Here is a 16,828-nt window from a genome sequence, read left to right as displayed (position 1 = left end):
AATTTTTAAACATGATAATTGCTTGATTGCATCTTTTGAATTTTTTAAACTAAAAATTGTTAAATTTCTACATCTTTTTTACGTTGTTTGTTGTCGCATTTATCATCATGTTTCAAAAGTTTATGAACAAAAAGGATTTCCATCCTGGATCAAAGTGGAATATAAAAAGGGTTGGTCATTATATAAATTACGTTCTCTTAGTCAGAAAATCAGAATACGGTACGACACAGCATACTTGCAAAGACCACAGTCTGGAAAGTATGAAGTTTTTCAACGAGATCCTTGGCTTACACAATAAAACTATGTGGAAATCATATTTTGTGAAGTGCAAATTACGTACGTAGCGATTAAGAATATCTGATGATCATCATTGTAAAACTATGATCCGATCAATAGGTTCTTAGAAGAACATCAAATGCTAACAAATAGTCAAATATAATAAATCTCTGTTACACGTGAGCGATTTAATACAATACCATCAAAGAACTATTGATAATTGGAAGATAAATTATTTTACAGCTAATGGTTGCAGTTTGCAACATTACTGTCAGTATGTCATCACTAATTATCTCAAGTCAGCATCTTGTAGATATGCTGATGACTCTAATTTTGTTCTAGTTAGAATGTTTTTAAGATAAAATGTATAAAAAAAATGAACAGTTTCTAATACACAAGTTTATCACGCTTGCTTTTTGTGAACAACGTCAAAATGTTAAACATTTGTTGCAAGGTATTTGTTACAGTTTTTGATTTTTCAAGCTGTTAAAAATTTTTTTACAGGTATGGATGGCAGAGCAGAAAAAGGCTGCTGAAGCACATAAAGAGGCTGAACTTGCTGAGCAATATAAGAAAGAGCAAGAAAAGTTTGAAAACAGGTTTTGTTTGTTTTGTTTTCTTATGCTTTTCTGTTCAGATTGCAGGTGATAGAGGATTTACACTTGCAATTTATCAAAGAAATTCCCATCTTAGCATGAGTATGATATTATTTTTTCATAAGTGAAGCAATCTATTAAACTTCAAAATCAAATGTAAAAAAATCTTGTGGCTAGAAATTTTTAGGTGGAAAGTAAATTTTAATTTTCAGTATGACAGCCCAACATATATATGCAACCTGGAATATGCATTGTTAACTAATACATTTTTCATGCAATTGCTTGGATAATAGATATGTATGTTTGCTAATCATGCACTTGTATCTGTACCTTTTTAAAGGCAACTTGTAAGCAAAGATGAAAAGCTAAAACTTGGACTTAGCTTTGTTTATGATGCACCACCTGGATTTAAAGGTCTTAAGCTCAAAATTAATTGTTTAATTTTAAATTAATATTTTTCAATTTGTAAACATTTTGATACAGTAAGTTTTCATTTTGGATTGTCAAATTAATGTTGAAAAATATCTTTTGAGGCCATGTATTTGTTGTTGTACAATGTTGTATGATATAGTACAATGACAAAACATAACCATTATCAAAAGGAGCATCAATTTGTTGCCATGCCTTGAAGCTAATCAGATTTGTGATGAAAATTTGCTATATCTTGTAAATTTATATGTAAGAATTAAAAGATGTTTACTGTGTTTGCACAGGCTTATGCAAACCGAGGGACCTTTGAGAGCACTTGAGAGCAGATCAGTGCAAGCCCAAGACCGAAGGTTGAGAGTTGCACATGCTCGAGAGTTCTCAAAATTTTGATTGGTTGAGCTCAGATGTGTTTTGCACAGGCTAATGCAAACACAGCTCTAGACCAATCACTGCATGCATTTTATTGTTTTTAATTTATAATTATTTTTGAAAGAGAATACAAATGCCAGTGCACTTGTTCTTCACTGTTATTGCTTTTTGTTTCCACCTGAATAAATTAAAAGTCTATACAAGCGTTATCTATTTTTCTTCTTACCTTTTTTCATTTGTTTTTATTCTGATGTTTGAGTCCAAATGATATTTTCCATACAGATAAAAACAAGGTAAATTGATCACATGTTTTAACACTGCCTTACTTATGTACATCATCTCAATTACTGAATGCATGAAACACTTTGAAATTCTGTTCATCAATTATAGGATGGTGAAGACAACTCAAAAAAGGAAGAAGAAGTAAAGTTTGAATGGTTAAAAGGAGCACCAAAAGAAGGGTAAGGTTGACATCATAGGATCAATCCTCCAATGAATAAGTTTGTCTATGTGTTTTATTCTGTGTTCTTGTTTGTCTTCATGTAGATATACCAAAGATCTTAATCTTGAAACTCATGCTCAGCCATTTGGAATTCCAGTATGAAACATAAAAAGTTGATTGAACTGTTTAATGCTTGAGTTGTTTATTATCTTTACGTACTACTTACGTACCTTACACCCCCGTGTTTAGGTGCGAAATGTTCGTTGTATAAAATGTCATAAGTGGGGTCACATCAATACCGATAGAGAGGTAAAAATACGTAGTTTTGTTTGCCAATCTTTGTTTGATTGATGACTATGTTTATAATTTCAATGTTAACTTTATTATGTCACATGTTCATGCTCTTTTGTACAGTGTCCTCTCTACAACAAATCTATCAGCACAGAGCCATCTAGTTTGACAGGTTTTTTATACACTTATTTAATCAACTATTGTACTCCAATCCAACCTATGATTTTTAAACCCTTTGTTTTTTATGCCACACTGTAGTTGCTGCGTATCGTCAATAATTTATTAACTCATCATTTTTATTTTTAACCAAATTTTGTGTACATCAACTGAACGGAACTTACAAACGTATGCACGTTTTCGTTTTATGAAGAAACATTTCGTTTTATGAAGAAACATTTGAATAATACAAAATTGTGTGTCGTTTTTTATTTTTATTTATGCAATCATTTTTTTCTTTGAAGATAGTGGTATCAGTGATCCAGTCAAGTTAATGCAGGATATGAGAAATGATGGATTTGCGTTAAAGCAAAATGCACTTGGTCGTGTTTTAAATAGAGACGATCCCAACCAGGTGATCATCATTGTACTTATACATATATATCATTATATGTCCCTATATGTCCCGTAACAAGTGTAGTTTAGGATAAGTGTGTATCCAAAATGAAATATGAACGCGCATTTGCACTATATTATCAAATATTAAGTGGGCGCCAAATATGTATTATACATGAAACATACATGATTTTTGTATAATTTCTTCACAGCAAATTTTAGCATCAGATGATGATGATGAAGATGATGATGCTGAGTTGGCTTTTCTGTCTACGTTGAATGAAAAGCAAAAACGTAAATTATTGAGGTTGGACCAATGATTGAGTGCTCAGCATCTTCCATATAATAACTAAATTTTTATTAATTAGTTTGACTTGTGTTCGGTCAAATTCGTGTATTCCTTAAATAATATAACTACAGACAAGTCGTCAATTGTTTTTAGTGATTGAGTTCTTGGATCGCAGTTGTTTGTGTCAATATGGCACGAAGTGATTTTTTTATTTGATTACTAAAACATCATTAATTTTATAAAATTTACCAAAAAAATTACCAAAGATTTCAAATGCTAAAAAAGTGCAGAAAATTACTAAATTATTGCTTCTGAATAACTCCTGTATAAAGTTTGGCATGCACGTGAACTTTCTTGAAGTTTAGTGAAACTTTAATTTTTTCACAGGAAACTCGATAAGCTCGAAAACAAAGAACACGAAAAGAAAAAACACAAGAAAAAGAAAAAACGAAAACGTTCTGTATCTGAAGATGAAAATGACACAGACGCGAAACTAAAAAGAAAGAAAAGGAAAAGACTTTCTTCCGACGAAAGAATTAATATGGAAGACAAACATTCATTGCCAAGGAAGTATTCCCAGAAAGATAGAAGAAATTATAAGGAAATTGATGAAAGGAACAGTGATTATCATTCAGTAAAAAAAAGTGATGAATGTAGGACTTCCAAGAAAAGATAATTTTACAGAATGTTTGATAGTGTAAATTTTTGTACATTATATTTTTGAATGTCTTCATTCATTGATCAAACGCTTTATTTACCTTGACGTCACTCGACTGACCTGTCATTATAATTTTTGTGTGACAGGCCAAGTGAATTTTTGCCCACCATTTTCATTCTTAAATTGCAAAAATTTTATGACATGTTACATGGTAAGTTTTGCAGATAGTTCATTTTTAAAAGAAATATGAAATTGAACAAGTGCACATTTAGTCACTGAACACACCTAGTGCTCTTAATTTTCATCTCTCTCAATCATCAAGCTGAGGATTCACACACACCGTCATGTTCACTGTCTGAAAATATGACTACTTCCTTTTCAATTCTATCTCACTCTGAGTTCTTGCTTCTTTCCAGTTACATCAACGTTTGTGTATCCATATGTATTTGATACCTCTGAATGCCTTCACTTCGTGCTTAACCTGGTTTTTAAGTATGTATCTCTGTCTTCATTTCCTAATGATAATTAAATTTCAAATTAAAGAAAAATTGGAGTTGTGATAATTAAATCAAGCAAAGCGGATCTTTAGAATTGGCATGCCACTAAAAGTGTTAGTCCCAACTGCGTCAAAAGGCAAATCTCAATGGACGTTCTTATAATATTTTCAAAAGTTTTGTCCAGATTCTAAATTGGCGAATTGCCTTTTCCACTTGTGTTTTTACATGTTTCCCCTTTTTATTTTCAACTTCGACAAATCGAGATTAAGAATAAAATATATTCGACACAAACTTTGATTTTAACGTGATTACATAAAGAGAGTAATGATTTAGGACAATAAATTTGGAGAAAATACGTCCTACAACTTGTTATCGATTTTCTTCTGTACTTATAAAATTATTGCTTACTTTTTCAAATACCTAGTCTAAAAACAACAATACGACCCATCCCTAAGTTACCTAAATTTCTGCTCTAATTAAACTGCTTCCTCGCTCTCGTTCTTCAGCAGTGTTCTTCAGGTCTGCCGCTGATCATTCATTGCAGGCTCTAGTTACAGCCAGCTTGGCGCGAATTCAATTCTAAAATAAAAATCAACCGCCAAGCAATTTTATGACAAAAGCAGGCCAACAGTCACTAAAGAGTGTTATCTTGTTTGAGTTCTTTTAATTCACTGGTTATATTGGGCTATTTTATGATACGAACAATGGAAATTATGAATTATGGAAACTAACATAAGAACTGTTTTTGAAACTATTGGACATATAAAGAAAAGTTTACAATGCTCTATATGGTGAGGACTAAAGAGTATTTTGTTTTTCATGAATGTACTGGCTGTATAAAAGGAAATCCCCCATGAAACAAGATATTTTTATATGAATATTTATGTGCTATACATTTTCTTAGTCTTGATTTATTTATTGAACCTGTTTCAACCAGCTGCAATCATCAATTTTGCAGGTACCAAAACATATCTTATTGCATAATATAATTTGAATGCTCGTTTGTTTTGCAATCTACAATTTTGTCAAGCCTGACTTGTAGTCACAATACTCTACTAAAATTCGTGCTTCAACTCATTTTAGTTTCTGTATTAAGAAATTTATCGATGAAAAAAAAGGCAAAACACATCTCATTTACTGTCCACTTTGTAAAAATCCCATCACCAAAAGGTTTGAAGTTTTGTTCTGTCGCATATGTTGATTCTTGTAAGTAATTTACCATCTGAATAAAATCAAATGCTCATTTGCTTCAACATTGTATTTAAGGGGTTTGACTCCCAATCCAAAATTAAAAGAAATAGTTCATGTTATACACAAGTTAAACTCTGCATTCTGCGAGGATGCTGGTTTACCAGGTATGTCTATGTATGCTTGTAGCAACATACGTTGGAGTGACAATATCAAGAACTCTTGGATGTATGTATTAAAATTGTAATGAGACTCAATTTATGTTTTTATTAATTAAGATTCACCTTATCCGATCATCAAACCTGCTGTAAATAATTTACATTACGATTCAAGTCAAACTCCTATAAAATCTGTTAACGTAAGTTTGTGCATACTTATATTTATTGGCTTGCATCACCAACTTTGTTATTCCACATAACCTGGTGATGAATTTACAAAGATTGTTCCAAGTAACCCAACTGTATTTGTCATTTAGCATTGCAAGTCAGAAGATGGAAATAAGCAAAGATGCAGTAGGTATGCTCACAATAATTACTATGATGATTATAGGCTCATAAAAGATGATCTAATACGTACTGGTAGAGTATTTGAGACCAACAACAACTTTTGTGTTTTTACAAATTGAGAAACATTGACAACCAACTTATTTGGACTGTGGCAAAATGTTCACAAATTTCTCTATCAAACATGCAGAGCTATGCTTTTCAGCAAAAAGTTGTATAATACATATGAAGTAAAATAGCTAGTTTGCTTGTTGCTAAACATGTGGATATCCTTGCATTGTGATTTTCTTTTTAGCCAGAATAACTACACATGTACCAATTCAATTTTTTATCTTCCCGTGGTATACCTTCAATGTTTCACAACAAATTTGGGCCCTTCTTTGCATGTATAATAACTTTTAAGTATTGTCCAGGGGTTTCAAAATACTAATTTGACCAGCAAAATACTGCCCGCTCTTTTTCTTCTGGTCAAGAGAAATAAGAACTACAGAGGATGAACCAAAAGTCTTAGTTGATGGTCCATTTTTTCTTTTAAATCTTTTAAACTGCTGTTGTAAATGAACACAGCATTTGATTGCCTTTTGCAGTGATGGATTTAGGGGAGTGGTGTGCATGGGAGGGGTGTGCATGCAAGTGGTGTGCATGGGGGGATGTGCATGCAAGTGGTGTGAATGGGAGGGGTGTGCATGCATTGGTGTGCATGGGGGGATGTGCATGCAAGTGGTGTGAATGGGAGGGGTGTGCATGCAAGTGGTGTGCATGGGAGGGTGTGCATGCAAGTGGTGTGCATGGGGGATGTGCATGCAAATGGTGTGCATGGGAGGGTGTGCATGCAAGTGGTGGGTGCATGCAAATGATGTGAATGGGAGGGGTATGCATGCAAGTGGTGTGCATGGGAGGGGTGTGCATGCAAGTGGTGTACATAGGAAGAGTGTACATGAGAGGAGGGGCATCCGGGGTATGCATGGGAGGGGTGTACATGGGATGGATGCAAGGTGTTACATTGAATAACTTAGTTTAACAAATTGTGAATAGTGTTTAATCAAACATACTTCAAAAAAACTCCTAATCATACTAAAAAGATTACAGACTTTGATGAAAAGTCTTCACTAATATGTAATTCAATGTAGAGCACTCCCTTAAAAAGCCATTTTAAGTCTATCCCTCATCTTTCTTTTAGTTTTTGGATTTTAATTTTTTGTATAATTCTTGTTTCAATAGTATGATATCATTTTTAGTGTAATCAACACCAGCCTAAGTTCAACAAATCATCTAAAGGAAAACAAAACATCTTCTCCACAAAGAATACCTTGTAAACAAACTTTTTCAGAAATCCTGTCTTTGTTAGATTGTGAGGAAGAAGCTTTAAGATCTTTAACAAAATGCGATGGTATTTGTTAAACTTGTTTTCTACATATAATTTAGTAGCAACATTGATTAAATACATTTAGTTATAAAAACTCACAAACTATTGCAAAGTATGTCGTAGATTTGTCCAATTTTTGTTGAGAAAGCATAAACACCATCAAAAATTTTACGATTCATTCAGTTTCTTTGTTTGGGGGAGTCCGTAACTGAGGTTTAATATTTATTATGTGCTCTTTGTATAGGTAAAGAAACAGAAAGCAACAAATGTCTATCACAGAAAAATGACAAGTAAGTCAATGAGAAAGTAAAACTAACCCAAACACAAGCTCAAGAAATATCGTACAGTTAGAATTTTTTTGAATGTTTTAACTACAAATGTCTCAGTTCGAAGAAAAACATAATATAAAAATCCTGCTATTTATAATTGTTTTAGAAACTACTTATGTAATTCTGACATTTTAGACAAACTACTCAACGATGCAATGCAACCTCTTCTCAACTGAACGTGAATAAATCTGGTGATAACAGTTCTGGTTCGATTACTGTTGATGAAGAAAATGTGTCACAACATAGCACGTTAAGTGAAAATAGTGTATCCTTGCTGGATAACTTGTTTCTCCAAGAATCAACTATTGAATTATCTGATCAAGATGTTGATCATAGTTCGATTGCAAATCATACGAAAGGCCAAAATTCTTTGCAAAAAGAAACTAACACGTGTTCTTATGAGAAAATTTCGAAGAAAGCGGAGAGTAGTTATTCTGAGAATATTAAAGAGAAAAACAATTTGTGTTTTAATGTAGAAAAAAATGAATTGTCTACAACACAGATTGAAGTCAGCAAAGGTGAGGAAATCAAACGTGAAGAAAATTATCAACTTTCTGAGAAAAGAGTATCAAATAGTTTAGAAGCGAACGCTGAAACTATTGAAACTGTTGATCAAGAAAACGCAATTATAGATTGTTACGAAACCGGAGTTGCTTTCAAAGTGACACCACCGTTGCTTAATTCTGCATCAGTAAACGCTGATGAATTGAATTTAAACAATGGACTTTCCAACGTCAGTGAGCGCATTCCAGCTAGTGTTGAATCTGATACTGAAACATACAGGGTAATACCACTGCCTTGTCATAACCGTTACGATTCTCATGATGAGATAATATCTCCGGAATTTCCTAAAGTCATGGGTATTCCATTGGAAAGTGAAAAGGGAAATGACGAAAATATAAATTCTGGAAATTTAAAACAGAGTTTGGCTGAATCACATCAACTATGTTTTGATCAAAGTACCCAAGCCATACCTAATTCAAGTAATCTTCTCCAAGTCCACCACGAGTCTTCTGCTAGTAGTTTTCAAGAACGACAGAAGATAGGAAGCAGCCCGTCTCGTGAGAACAATCGTTTGAATTTTCAACATTCAATAAACAACAATCATTTCTATGACAATGACGTAGGCGTCAACGAAAGAGAAGAAGCATCAATCACGCTGTCCAAAATTCCCATTGTAAAAAATTCAAGAATTCTGAAAACATACACAACCATTTAAGTTTTGAAATAGAATCAAGCAACACGAAAACATCAGCTGTCTCGTCTGTTGGACTTGTATCAGGTGAACATAATTACCTATCGATGACTACAAAAGAGGTCAATGTTGGTACAAAAAAGTTCCATTGTAAAGATTCAGTTGTATCTCATGTGCACTCTTTTGACGATTCCCCTATCGATAAATTGAAGGAAAAGCATCATAAAGAAAATTCAGGCATGACAAACAAATGCCCACGAATGTTTGAGAACATGAAAATGTTTGATATGACAAGGGGTGAAGTTGAAGTCAAACACTTAGAAAATATATCTGCAAGCTTACTTTCTGATAAAATAATAGATAAATCAGGAAACCAAAATAGGGACATCGCTGTAATTAGACAGCAGCAAGAAGCTACTTGTTTTACTGACAGTGAAAGTGATGTAATACCACCAACGCCTCCTTCAACGAAAAGTGTTTCTCGCAATAAATTTTCCAATCAAAATACACTCAATAAGAGTTTCGGTCTTAAAAGAAGTGCAAGTGAGTGCGATCAGAGATCGAAACGTCATAGAAGAATGTTGAAAATAAGAAAACTAGATAAAAGTCCAAAGATAAAAAAACTTGGCGGAAAATTTGTTCAAAGCAACCAGCACAATGATTTAACATGTTTGACACCTTTACCAAGTGGCAATGTTTTAAGATTCGATAATAACCATGAAGGCTTGAAATATAACGGTGAATGCTTAGAAGACAAAAATGAATGCTTGGTGGATAACTATGAGTGCTTGGAAGGAAACCATAGAAGCTTGGAGGATAATGATGAATGCAGGGAGAATAATAATGAATACATGGAGGAAAACGATGAATGCTGGGAGAACAACGATGAATGTTTGGAAGACAATGATGTGTGCTTGGAGGACAACAATGGATGCTTAGAGGACAACGATGAATGCTTGGAGGACAATGATAAATGCTTGGAAGACAATGATAAATGTTTGGAGGACAACGATGAATGTTTGGAGGACAACGATAAATGTTTGGAAGACAACGATGAATGTTTGGAGGATAACGATGAACGCCTGATGGAAAATGGTAAATGCTGGGATGAAAATGATGAATGTCTGGATGACAATGATGAATGCTCAGAGGACTATGATGAATGTTTAGAGGACAACAATAAAAGGGATATCCCTGAAGGCAGTCAAAAACAAGCCTTCAAAAAATCAGCTATCGACATGAAGCGATGTAGTTTAGATTATAATCAGCGTAGATTATCCATTGACATGGGAGCCAATGATACAGTAGATTATTGGGAGGTGGTAATGGATGAGGTCAATGAATTATTTGTTAATGAGGATTCAAACCAAGAGCATGTGAAGACGAGGTTTTTTTCAAGTGAAGAGAGTCAAGATAATCTTAATGTTTATAATGATAGAAGTTATATCAAAAGTCAGTATGAAAGAATGAAAGAAAATGGATTGACTAAATGCTTCAAACCTGATAATGATGAATTTGATGGTGGAAGAGACACGAAGAAATTAGATAATGGCAGAAGCTCTATAAACGACGATGATGAAATGTATTCCTCTCAAGAAGATTCAAATGCTGTCATACTTCGAAAACTGGGTTGGTTTTATCATAATGGTTAATCATCATAAGTAGATTACAAAGATTACAAAAATGTTTATTTTTTTAATGTTATTTTGTTTTTGGAGTCTATGTTAGAGAACCATATTGAAACTTTTATGCCAATACGCGTTGTTTAGGATTTGTCGATCATAAACAAAGTGAAACTGAAAGTGATGGTGAAATGAGTGATTGTGAGTTGATTTGTTCTTGATTATTTCCAGGTTGTCAATTTTTATTGTGTATTGTGTACTTTCTGGTTTAACAAATTATTTCCCATATTTTGCAGCTAAAGATGCTGATACCACGAGTGTTTCATCGTTAACTGATGGCGATGGTATTGAAGTATCATCGCAGGTGATATATTAGTTTACTCACGTAAAACCTAGTTCACAATTAGATAGTCTATTCAGTCATCAGTGTGTACAAGGATAAGGCTCACAATCAAATTTTGTATACCTTTGGTCCGTTAATGTTTTTGGGTGTATTTCACACGACGTTAGTTTCATTATTGTGATTTGCACGTAATTATCTTGGTTTTATATTTATTTCTACTGTACAGAGGATCAAATATCTGTATGATGTACTTGCGAAAACTGGAGGAGAAATTGCAAAGTTGACGACTGACCTTAGAAAGTTAAAAGAGAATAGGGAGAATAAAAATTCAATCCATAACAAGAATTTTACAGATATCGAACAAGATACGTTTATGGATTATGACGTGGGAAATAATAAACAATCTGGTTTTCGCGATGATGACGAGATTGACGATCTTCATTTTGACGATGAACTGGTGTGTGTAAAGGAATTTGAAAACAATGTTATATCATACTTGGAAACCGATAAAGGCATGTATGTAGAAAAATCAAAATCAGTGATTGATAACAATATGAAGGTAGATATGGAGAAGGGAAAGATACAGTCATTTCTTGTTAAAAACATCAATGAAAATGAGATGGTGGAAAAGACTAAATCGAACATTGATTGCAAGAACAATAGAAAGTCGGTCGTCAATTGCATGGATAATGAGGTTAGAAAAACAGAAGATCCTAAACCAATTATTGATTGTAATGGCGATGAAGAAGTGGATTTTGAAATGACTGAGCAATTGACTCGTCGCATTGCCAAGGATGAGACGACAGAAAAGTTTATCATTGATTATAAAACTGATGATGATTTAGATATGAAAAAAACAAATCCAATCATTGATATTAATGAAGATGTCGAGACGAAGAAGAGCGAACCAATCATTGATTACAATAATGATAAAGGTATGTTCATAGAAAAGGATAATCCCATTATTAACTACAATGTTAATAAAAGTTGTCTTTATTCTCATGAAATTGATGAAGAAAATAATGATAAATGTGAAAAGAACATCACAAGTGGCATTGAACAAACTCGGTGGAATGAAAGTCATATTGATGAATATTTTGAAAGGAATGAAAACAACTTTCCTCCGGTCGTCAGCACTGAAGAGAGTGATGAAGAAGAAGAAATCAGAAATAGACGATCACAAAACTCTTATCTTCATCTTGATCGACGTCGTGTTGTGACACGATGTGGCAAAAATAAAAGTGATCACTCTATTATGGGCGGTATTTCTTGTAAAAAAAGCAAAAAGAAAATCTTGAAGTTGAGTAAATCGCGTGTTGGGGAAACAAGCATGCTGAATCTTAATGATAAAGAGTTTGAAAGTAACCACAAACTTTCCAGCAACAACCAAGCAGTTTCTAAGTATTCTAACAGCATTTCATGTGGAGCCAAGAACGAGAAAAGAATCTTCATTGATAATGATGATGAGCTAGAAAAGAAAAAGAAAATATTGGGTAAAAAAGGTGAATGTGTTGATGGAGGCGAAACTGAAATTGCCCAAGATGAAAATGGTATAATTATCTTTTCTTAATGTTTTGTTCGTTTCTTACGTAGATAACTCAATATTTTTTTGGTGCTAAAAAATTATTGATGATCTGGCACATTGATTGCTACGTAGCTATGTACTTTGCCAAAATAGTTATCGAATTTTTCGAAAAGCTTCTTCTTCAAGTCTTTCAATGTTTCAATGTGACAATATGATGTTTTAATCACGTTTTCCGTTCGATCACTTTTATCATTGTAAGGTATATGTTATTAATTTTGTTAACTTTTTCTAGACGCTATCCACGCAAGTTGCCCGATTTCTCCTCCTCCTGCAATAGATTCATCTAGATTGAAATTAACAAGGCTTCCTCCTTCTGTAAAAAACTTGAAGAAAATGCTTGAAATGGATGTTAATGATGAATATGAGAAACCCAAACGAGATAAATCGGTTTGTGTTCGTTCCAACTTTAGTGAAATATTTAGTGAAGTACGTGACAGGGTTTTAAAAGATTATTGTATCGAAGACTCGTATTTGATGGGACCTACACCTAATATCCTAAATACTCAAGTCATAAAGCACAAGTTCGATGAATCGATTTCTATAGATGATGAAACATCGCAATGGAGTCATGTCTTGAAATCCCATTTACCATCTCAACGCGGTTTGTCCCATAAGCCAGCTTTAACACGTGGTGTTAGTACAACCAGCTTGTTGGTTAACAATACCGGTATACACGGGATAAATGGTACTATTTGCCATAAGGTCATCGATAGTTCATCTAAGAGCTCAGATGATATAAAAAAACAATGTATGCCTACGTCTTTTGATAAAGTGGAAACACAAGATGAATTACTTGACCAATCTATGTCTAAATGTGACATCGGATCTACGAAAAGAAAAGATAAGCAACGAAGTATACTTTCTTTAAGACACATTGATAGCAGTGTTGATGGATCAGTCGGGAAACAAATTGAGAATGATTTTGATCAGACGAAGGAAACAAGGAAACTTTCTCAGAAAAGTGATCAAACAAACAGAAGTGTTGATAAACGTTTGTCTAATGGATGGATATCAAAAATTGCACTTTCTAAAAAACAGATGTTGTCGTCAACTTTTGTACAAGTTAATGAAAGTACTCCTAACGATAACACTTCATCTTACCGTCTTGTTTTGACTAGACTTTCTAAGGAATATGTTGTAAGTTGTTAATTTTTATCGTTCTTTTGTCATTCAAAATTGTTCAGTAGTTTTGTCTCGTCGAATTTAGGCTCTTGTTAGAAAATTGGTTACGAAATGTGGCGTCAAGTTGATGGATGATGTTACTGAAGAAACAACACATATTGTTATGCCCACTGGTAGGATTATCTTGTAAATTATTGACAAAATTTTAGTAAAGAAATTTTATTACGATGTTTAAAATGGAGGATAAGTGATGATTTTCAAATTGCTGTTACGGTCGTGGGGTTAAATCTTCGAGATCGCAGACCACATGCTGCAAATCTAATGGCGATTCAAGTTTTTTTCAAAATAACAATATTTATGCACCATGATTAAATTCTCTTATGCTCGAAATTTTCATTTAGATTCACAGATGAAAGCCTCTCGTAATGATTACAGTATCAAATATTTGTTAGGAGTTTCACTTGGTCGATGGATTGTCAGTCACCATTGTAAGTTTCCACTATTTATCAATATTTAAATGGGTCTTACTAAAGATTACTCTGTATTAATTTTTCTTCAGGGCTTATTGCTTGTGCCAAATCTTGTCGACTAGTTGATGAAGTAAGAAAGACATGACACTTTACGTTTGTATCTATATGAAGACACTGTTGTGAAATTATTTTATTTCTAGCAACGATATGAAGTGAAAGGTGATGCTCAGGCTGCTCAGTCACATGTTCCAAAATTGGCTCGGAGAACTCGCCAAAACAAGGTGACAATACGGCAACGAACACTCCCCTCCCCTATGAATCATGTACTTCTATTAAAGAATTTCTTTACCTTCTTTTTTATTTCGTTTTTGAGCTTTATACAGTTTTTGTATGATTGATTTTACATGCCGATTGTCATTTGGACGCTTTCCAACAAAAATCATACCATTTTTCAGAATCCACTTCTGTTTGACGGCATTTCAATTGTGTGTGTTGGTAAATACAAGAAAGCTATAACGACAGGTGAATAGGTTCTATATTAATTTAACTACTTATTCCGTGTGTAATGCCGAACCTTCCGTCATATAGACACTTTGTTCATACTTTTTACACTTTCTTATACTTTTACACATTACTTTTTTTTCATACTTTGTAAAGTAAACGCAGCTTAACAATAGAGCAACTTTTTGTGTTTAGACATTTTGCAAAGCGAATGCAAACTGCATAAATACTTAGATTAGAGTTCAATTTTAACATTTCAATGAGACAAAGAAAGATAAAAATCCTAGTTTACCATGATAAAACAGTAAATAAGAAAGTTATTGAGAAACATATCAAAACGTAATGTTTCAAAACGCATGAAACATGTTTGAGGTCCAATCAAAACGCATGAAACATGTTTGAGGTCCAATCAAAACGCATGAAACATGTTTGAGGTCCAATCAAACGCATGAAACATGTTTGAGGTCCAATCAAAACGCATGAAACATGTTTGAGGGCCAATCAAAACGCATGAAACTTATTTGAGGTCCAATCAAAACGCATGAAACATGTTTGAGGTCAATCAAAATGTATGAAACATGTTTGAGGTCCAATCAAAATGTATGAAACATGTTTGAGGTTAGCTTAAATTGGTCAAAAAGACAAAAGATGTTTACAACTTTTTAGTATTCTTCAGCAAGAAAGTTTATTTCGTTAAAAGAACTCTTGCACACAATAGAAAATTTTTGAAAATCAAAACAAAACCACTGTAATCATTATACTGCATTCAATTAGTTGAGGAAAGCTGATAAAAGTTCCACTAAATATTCTTACTTGTCATGAAGTCAATGGATGCTCATTTCATGATGCACAAGTGAAAACTAAATCAAAATTCATGAAAAAATTTAGTAAATGTAAATAAAATGTTAAAGGTCGTTTGTCATCATAAGTGAAAAAGACAGTGATTTTTTGAAACTTTACAGTATCCTTGAATTCCTAGTTTTTATTATGCCTTCATTTTCCTTTCGTTTCTTGAGTTTTTTCTGACTATTATATCTAAGATAAATTGAATGGAAAAGAATCGAATTAAAGGCTATTAAATTTTTTTTCAGCTCAAGTTTGCCAGTTAGTTCGATACAGCGGAGGTGAAGCTGTGGACGGCAATACACTTAGTATATCATTGCCATTCGTGAGTGTTTTATGTTTTAAAATTTTTTTATTTTTCTCAGTATGATTTATTATTATTATTATTATTATTATTATTATTATTATTATTATTATTATTATTATTATTATTATTATTATCTTTCTATGTCACTTTTTATCTTTCATGAGCAAAATGAAAACTAAGTTGGAGACGAGATGATATTGTTTTATGGCTGAAAACAACAAAAACGTTTTACTCATTTAACAAATGATGTTTTGATATGTTTGCATCTCTCCTTTATTTATATGGCAGCTTTTACGTTGTTTTTTGTTAGAATGACTTTTGTGGAGTTTTAGGAAAACCCATAATTTCAGTTGGATCGCATTTCTGCCCTATATCAGTTTCTTGGCCGGCATTTTACAAAAATGATGTTCGCCTCTGAACATTTAATCATTTTGGTGTAACATAATGAAACATAATTTCGAATCAATTTTCGTGATTTTATTGTTTGTTCTCTATCTCTTTATGTCAATTTATTAAGATATCCGAGACCGTTGTCATATGCGATGCTTCTCCATCTGAGGAGGCTGTCTCTCAAGTTAAAGGTATTGTACTCTACAAGTATTCTCTCAGTATTTATGTTTGTAAAATTGTTGATATTGCTTCTCGTTCTTCGATGCATTTTTGTCTTAGATTTATCTCATTTCTTTTTCCGTTTACCATCAGAATTATGTGTGAAATATAAAACATTCCCTGTCAATGTGGAGTGGATTACAGACAGTGTTGTCAACTATCAGTAAGTTAGAATTCTATATTTTGCATTAGATTCGGATGTACAATATGTTTTTATCATTTTCTGCCCCTCGGCCTTCTTCATGTTTCTTTCTTTGTTATAAATCAAGTATGTTTGTCTATTTTGTAGACTTCAAGATATTGAAGAGTATCGAGTACATATTTGAATTAAATTTACGATGAAAAATACATTATGTAACGATGTTAAATTTCGGTGTTAATGTACGTCATTTATGTAAATTTTTCAAGATCATTTGTTATTAAATTATCACTGTGCACAAAGATAA

At 33.0% G+C, this 16,828-nt stretch overlaps 3 protein-coding genes across 6 annotated transcripts; all 3 read left to right on the top strand.

Moving 5' to 3' along the window:
• Positions 1-15: 15 nt before the first annotated feature.
• Positions 16-3,990, top strand: LOC124440373 (corepressor interacting with RBPJ 1-like). Of its 3 annotated transcripts, none has more exons than XM_046990757.1 (11): positions 16-170; positions 781-875; positions 1,213-1,286; positions 1,953-1,963; positions 2,061-2,131; positions 2,217-2,268; positions 2,362-2,421; positions 2,527-2,575; positions 2,865-2,974; positions 3,168-3,262; positions 3,632-3,990. In XM_046990757.1, exons 1-11 carry the CDS (start codon positions 108-110, stop codon positions 3,918-3,920), a joined length of 969 nt encoding a protein of 322 aa, XP_046846713.1. In that variant the 5' UTR covers positions 16-107; the 3' UTR covers positions 3,921-3,990. The 3 variants fall into 3 exon arrangements, with proteins under 3 accessions (XP_046846713.1, XP_046846716.1, XP_046846714.1); XM_046990760.1 differs by lacking the exon at positions 16-170 and adding an exon at positions 177-258; XM_046990758.1 differs by lacking the exon at positions 16-170 and adding an exon at positions 255-336.
• A 983-nt stretch (positions 3,991-4,973) lies between these two features.
• On the top strand, positions 4,974-9,004 carry LOC124440372 (breast cancer type 1 susceptibility protein homolog). 2 transcript variants are annotated; one of them, XM_046990755.1, is made up of 9 exons: positions 4,974-5,190; positions 5,304-5,357; positions 5,483-5,569; positions 5,666-5,754; positions 5,866-5,945; positions 6,063-6,103; positions 7,329-7,480; positions 7,701-7,746; positions 7,921-9,004. In XM_046990755.1, exons 1-9 carry the CDS (start codon positions 5,120-5,122, stop codon positions 9,002-9,004), a joined length of 1,704 nt encoding a protein of 567 aa, XP_046846711.1. In that variant the 5' UTR covers positions 4,974-5,119. The 2 variants fall into 2 exon arrangements, with proteins under 2 accessions (XP_046846711.1, XP_046846712.1); XM_046990756.1 differs by lacking the exon at positions 5,304-5,357 and having other exon boundaries at positions 4,987-5,190.
• An 83-nt stretch (positions 9,005-9,087) lies between these two features.
• Positions 9,088-16,828, top strand: LOC124440371. Its single transcript, XM_046990754.1, has 15 exons — positions 9,088-10,609; positions 10,750-10,803; positions 10,899-10,966; positions 11,172-11,880; positions 11,962-12,495; positions 12,763-13,667; positions 13,738-13,825; positions 14,054-14,140; positions 14,212-14,252; positions 14,323-14,403; positions 14,578-14,644; positions 15,715-15,791; positions 16,291-16,354; positions 16,476-16,545; positions 16,672-16,828. Exons 1-15 carry the CDS (start codon positions 9,088-9,090, stop codon positions 16,706-16,708), a joined length of 4,404 nt encoding a protein of 1,467 aa, XP_046846710.1. The 3' UTR covers positions 16,709-16,828.

The sequence above is a fragment of the Xenia sp. Carnegie-2017 genome, unplaced genomic scaffold, assembly GCF_021976095.1.
Source record: "Xenia sp. Carnegie-2017 unplaced genomic scaffold, XeniaSp_v1 HiC_scaffold_2, whole genome shotgun sequence".
Classification (NCBI taxonomy): Eukaryota; Metazoa; Cnidaria; class Anthozoa; order Malacalcyonacea; family Xeniidae; genus Xenia; species Xenia sp. Carnegie-2017.
Note: the sequence above shows the minus strand (reverse complement) of the source record. Positions and strands in the feature narration are given on the sequence as shown.

Coding starts and splice junctions, on each gene's coding strand:
- LOC124440373 (XM_046990757.1), top strand. CDS start 108: ATGTTTCAAAAGTTTATGAACAAAAAGGATTTCCATCCTGGATCAAAG. Junction 2,422..2,526: donor ACATCAATACCGATAGAGAG/GTAAAAATACGT, acceptor TCTTTTGTACAG/TGTCCTCTCTACAACAAATC. Junction 2,576..2,864: donor AGAGCCATCTAGTTTGACAG/GTTTTTTATACA, acceptor TTTTCTTTGAAG/ATAGTGGTATCAGTGATCCA.
- LOC124440372 (XM_046990755.1), top strand. CDS start 5,120: ATGGAAACTAACATAAGAACTGTTTTTGAAACTATTGGACATATAAAG. Junction 5,191..5,303: donor AGTTTACAATGCTCTATATG/GTGAGGACTAAA, acceptor ACATTTTCTTAG/TCTTGATTTATTTATTGAAC. Junction 5,570..5,665: donor AAAAATCCCATCACCAAAAG/GTTTGAAGTTTT, acceptor ATTGTATTTAAG/GGGTTTGACTCCCAATCCAA.
- LOC124440371 (XM_046990754.1), top strand. CDS start 9,088: ATGACTACAAAAGAGGTCAATGTTGGTACAAAAAAGTTCCATTGTAAA. Junction 14,141..14,211: donor ATGGATTGTCAGTCACCATT/GTAAGTTTCCAC, acceptor ATTTTTCTTCAG/GGCTTATTGCTTGTGCCAAA. Junction 14,645..15,714: donor CAAGAAAGCTATAACGACAG/GTGAATAGGTTC, acceptor ATTTTTTTTCAG/CTCAAGTTTGCCAGTTAGTT.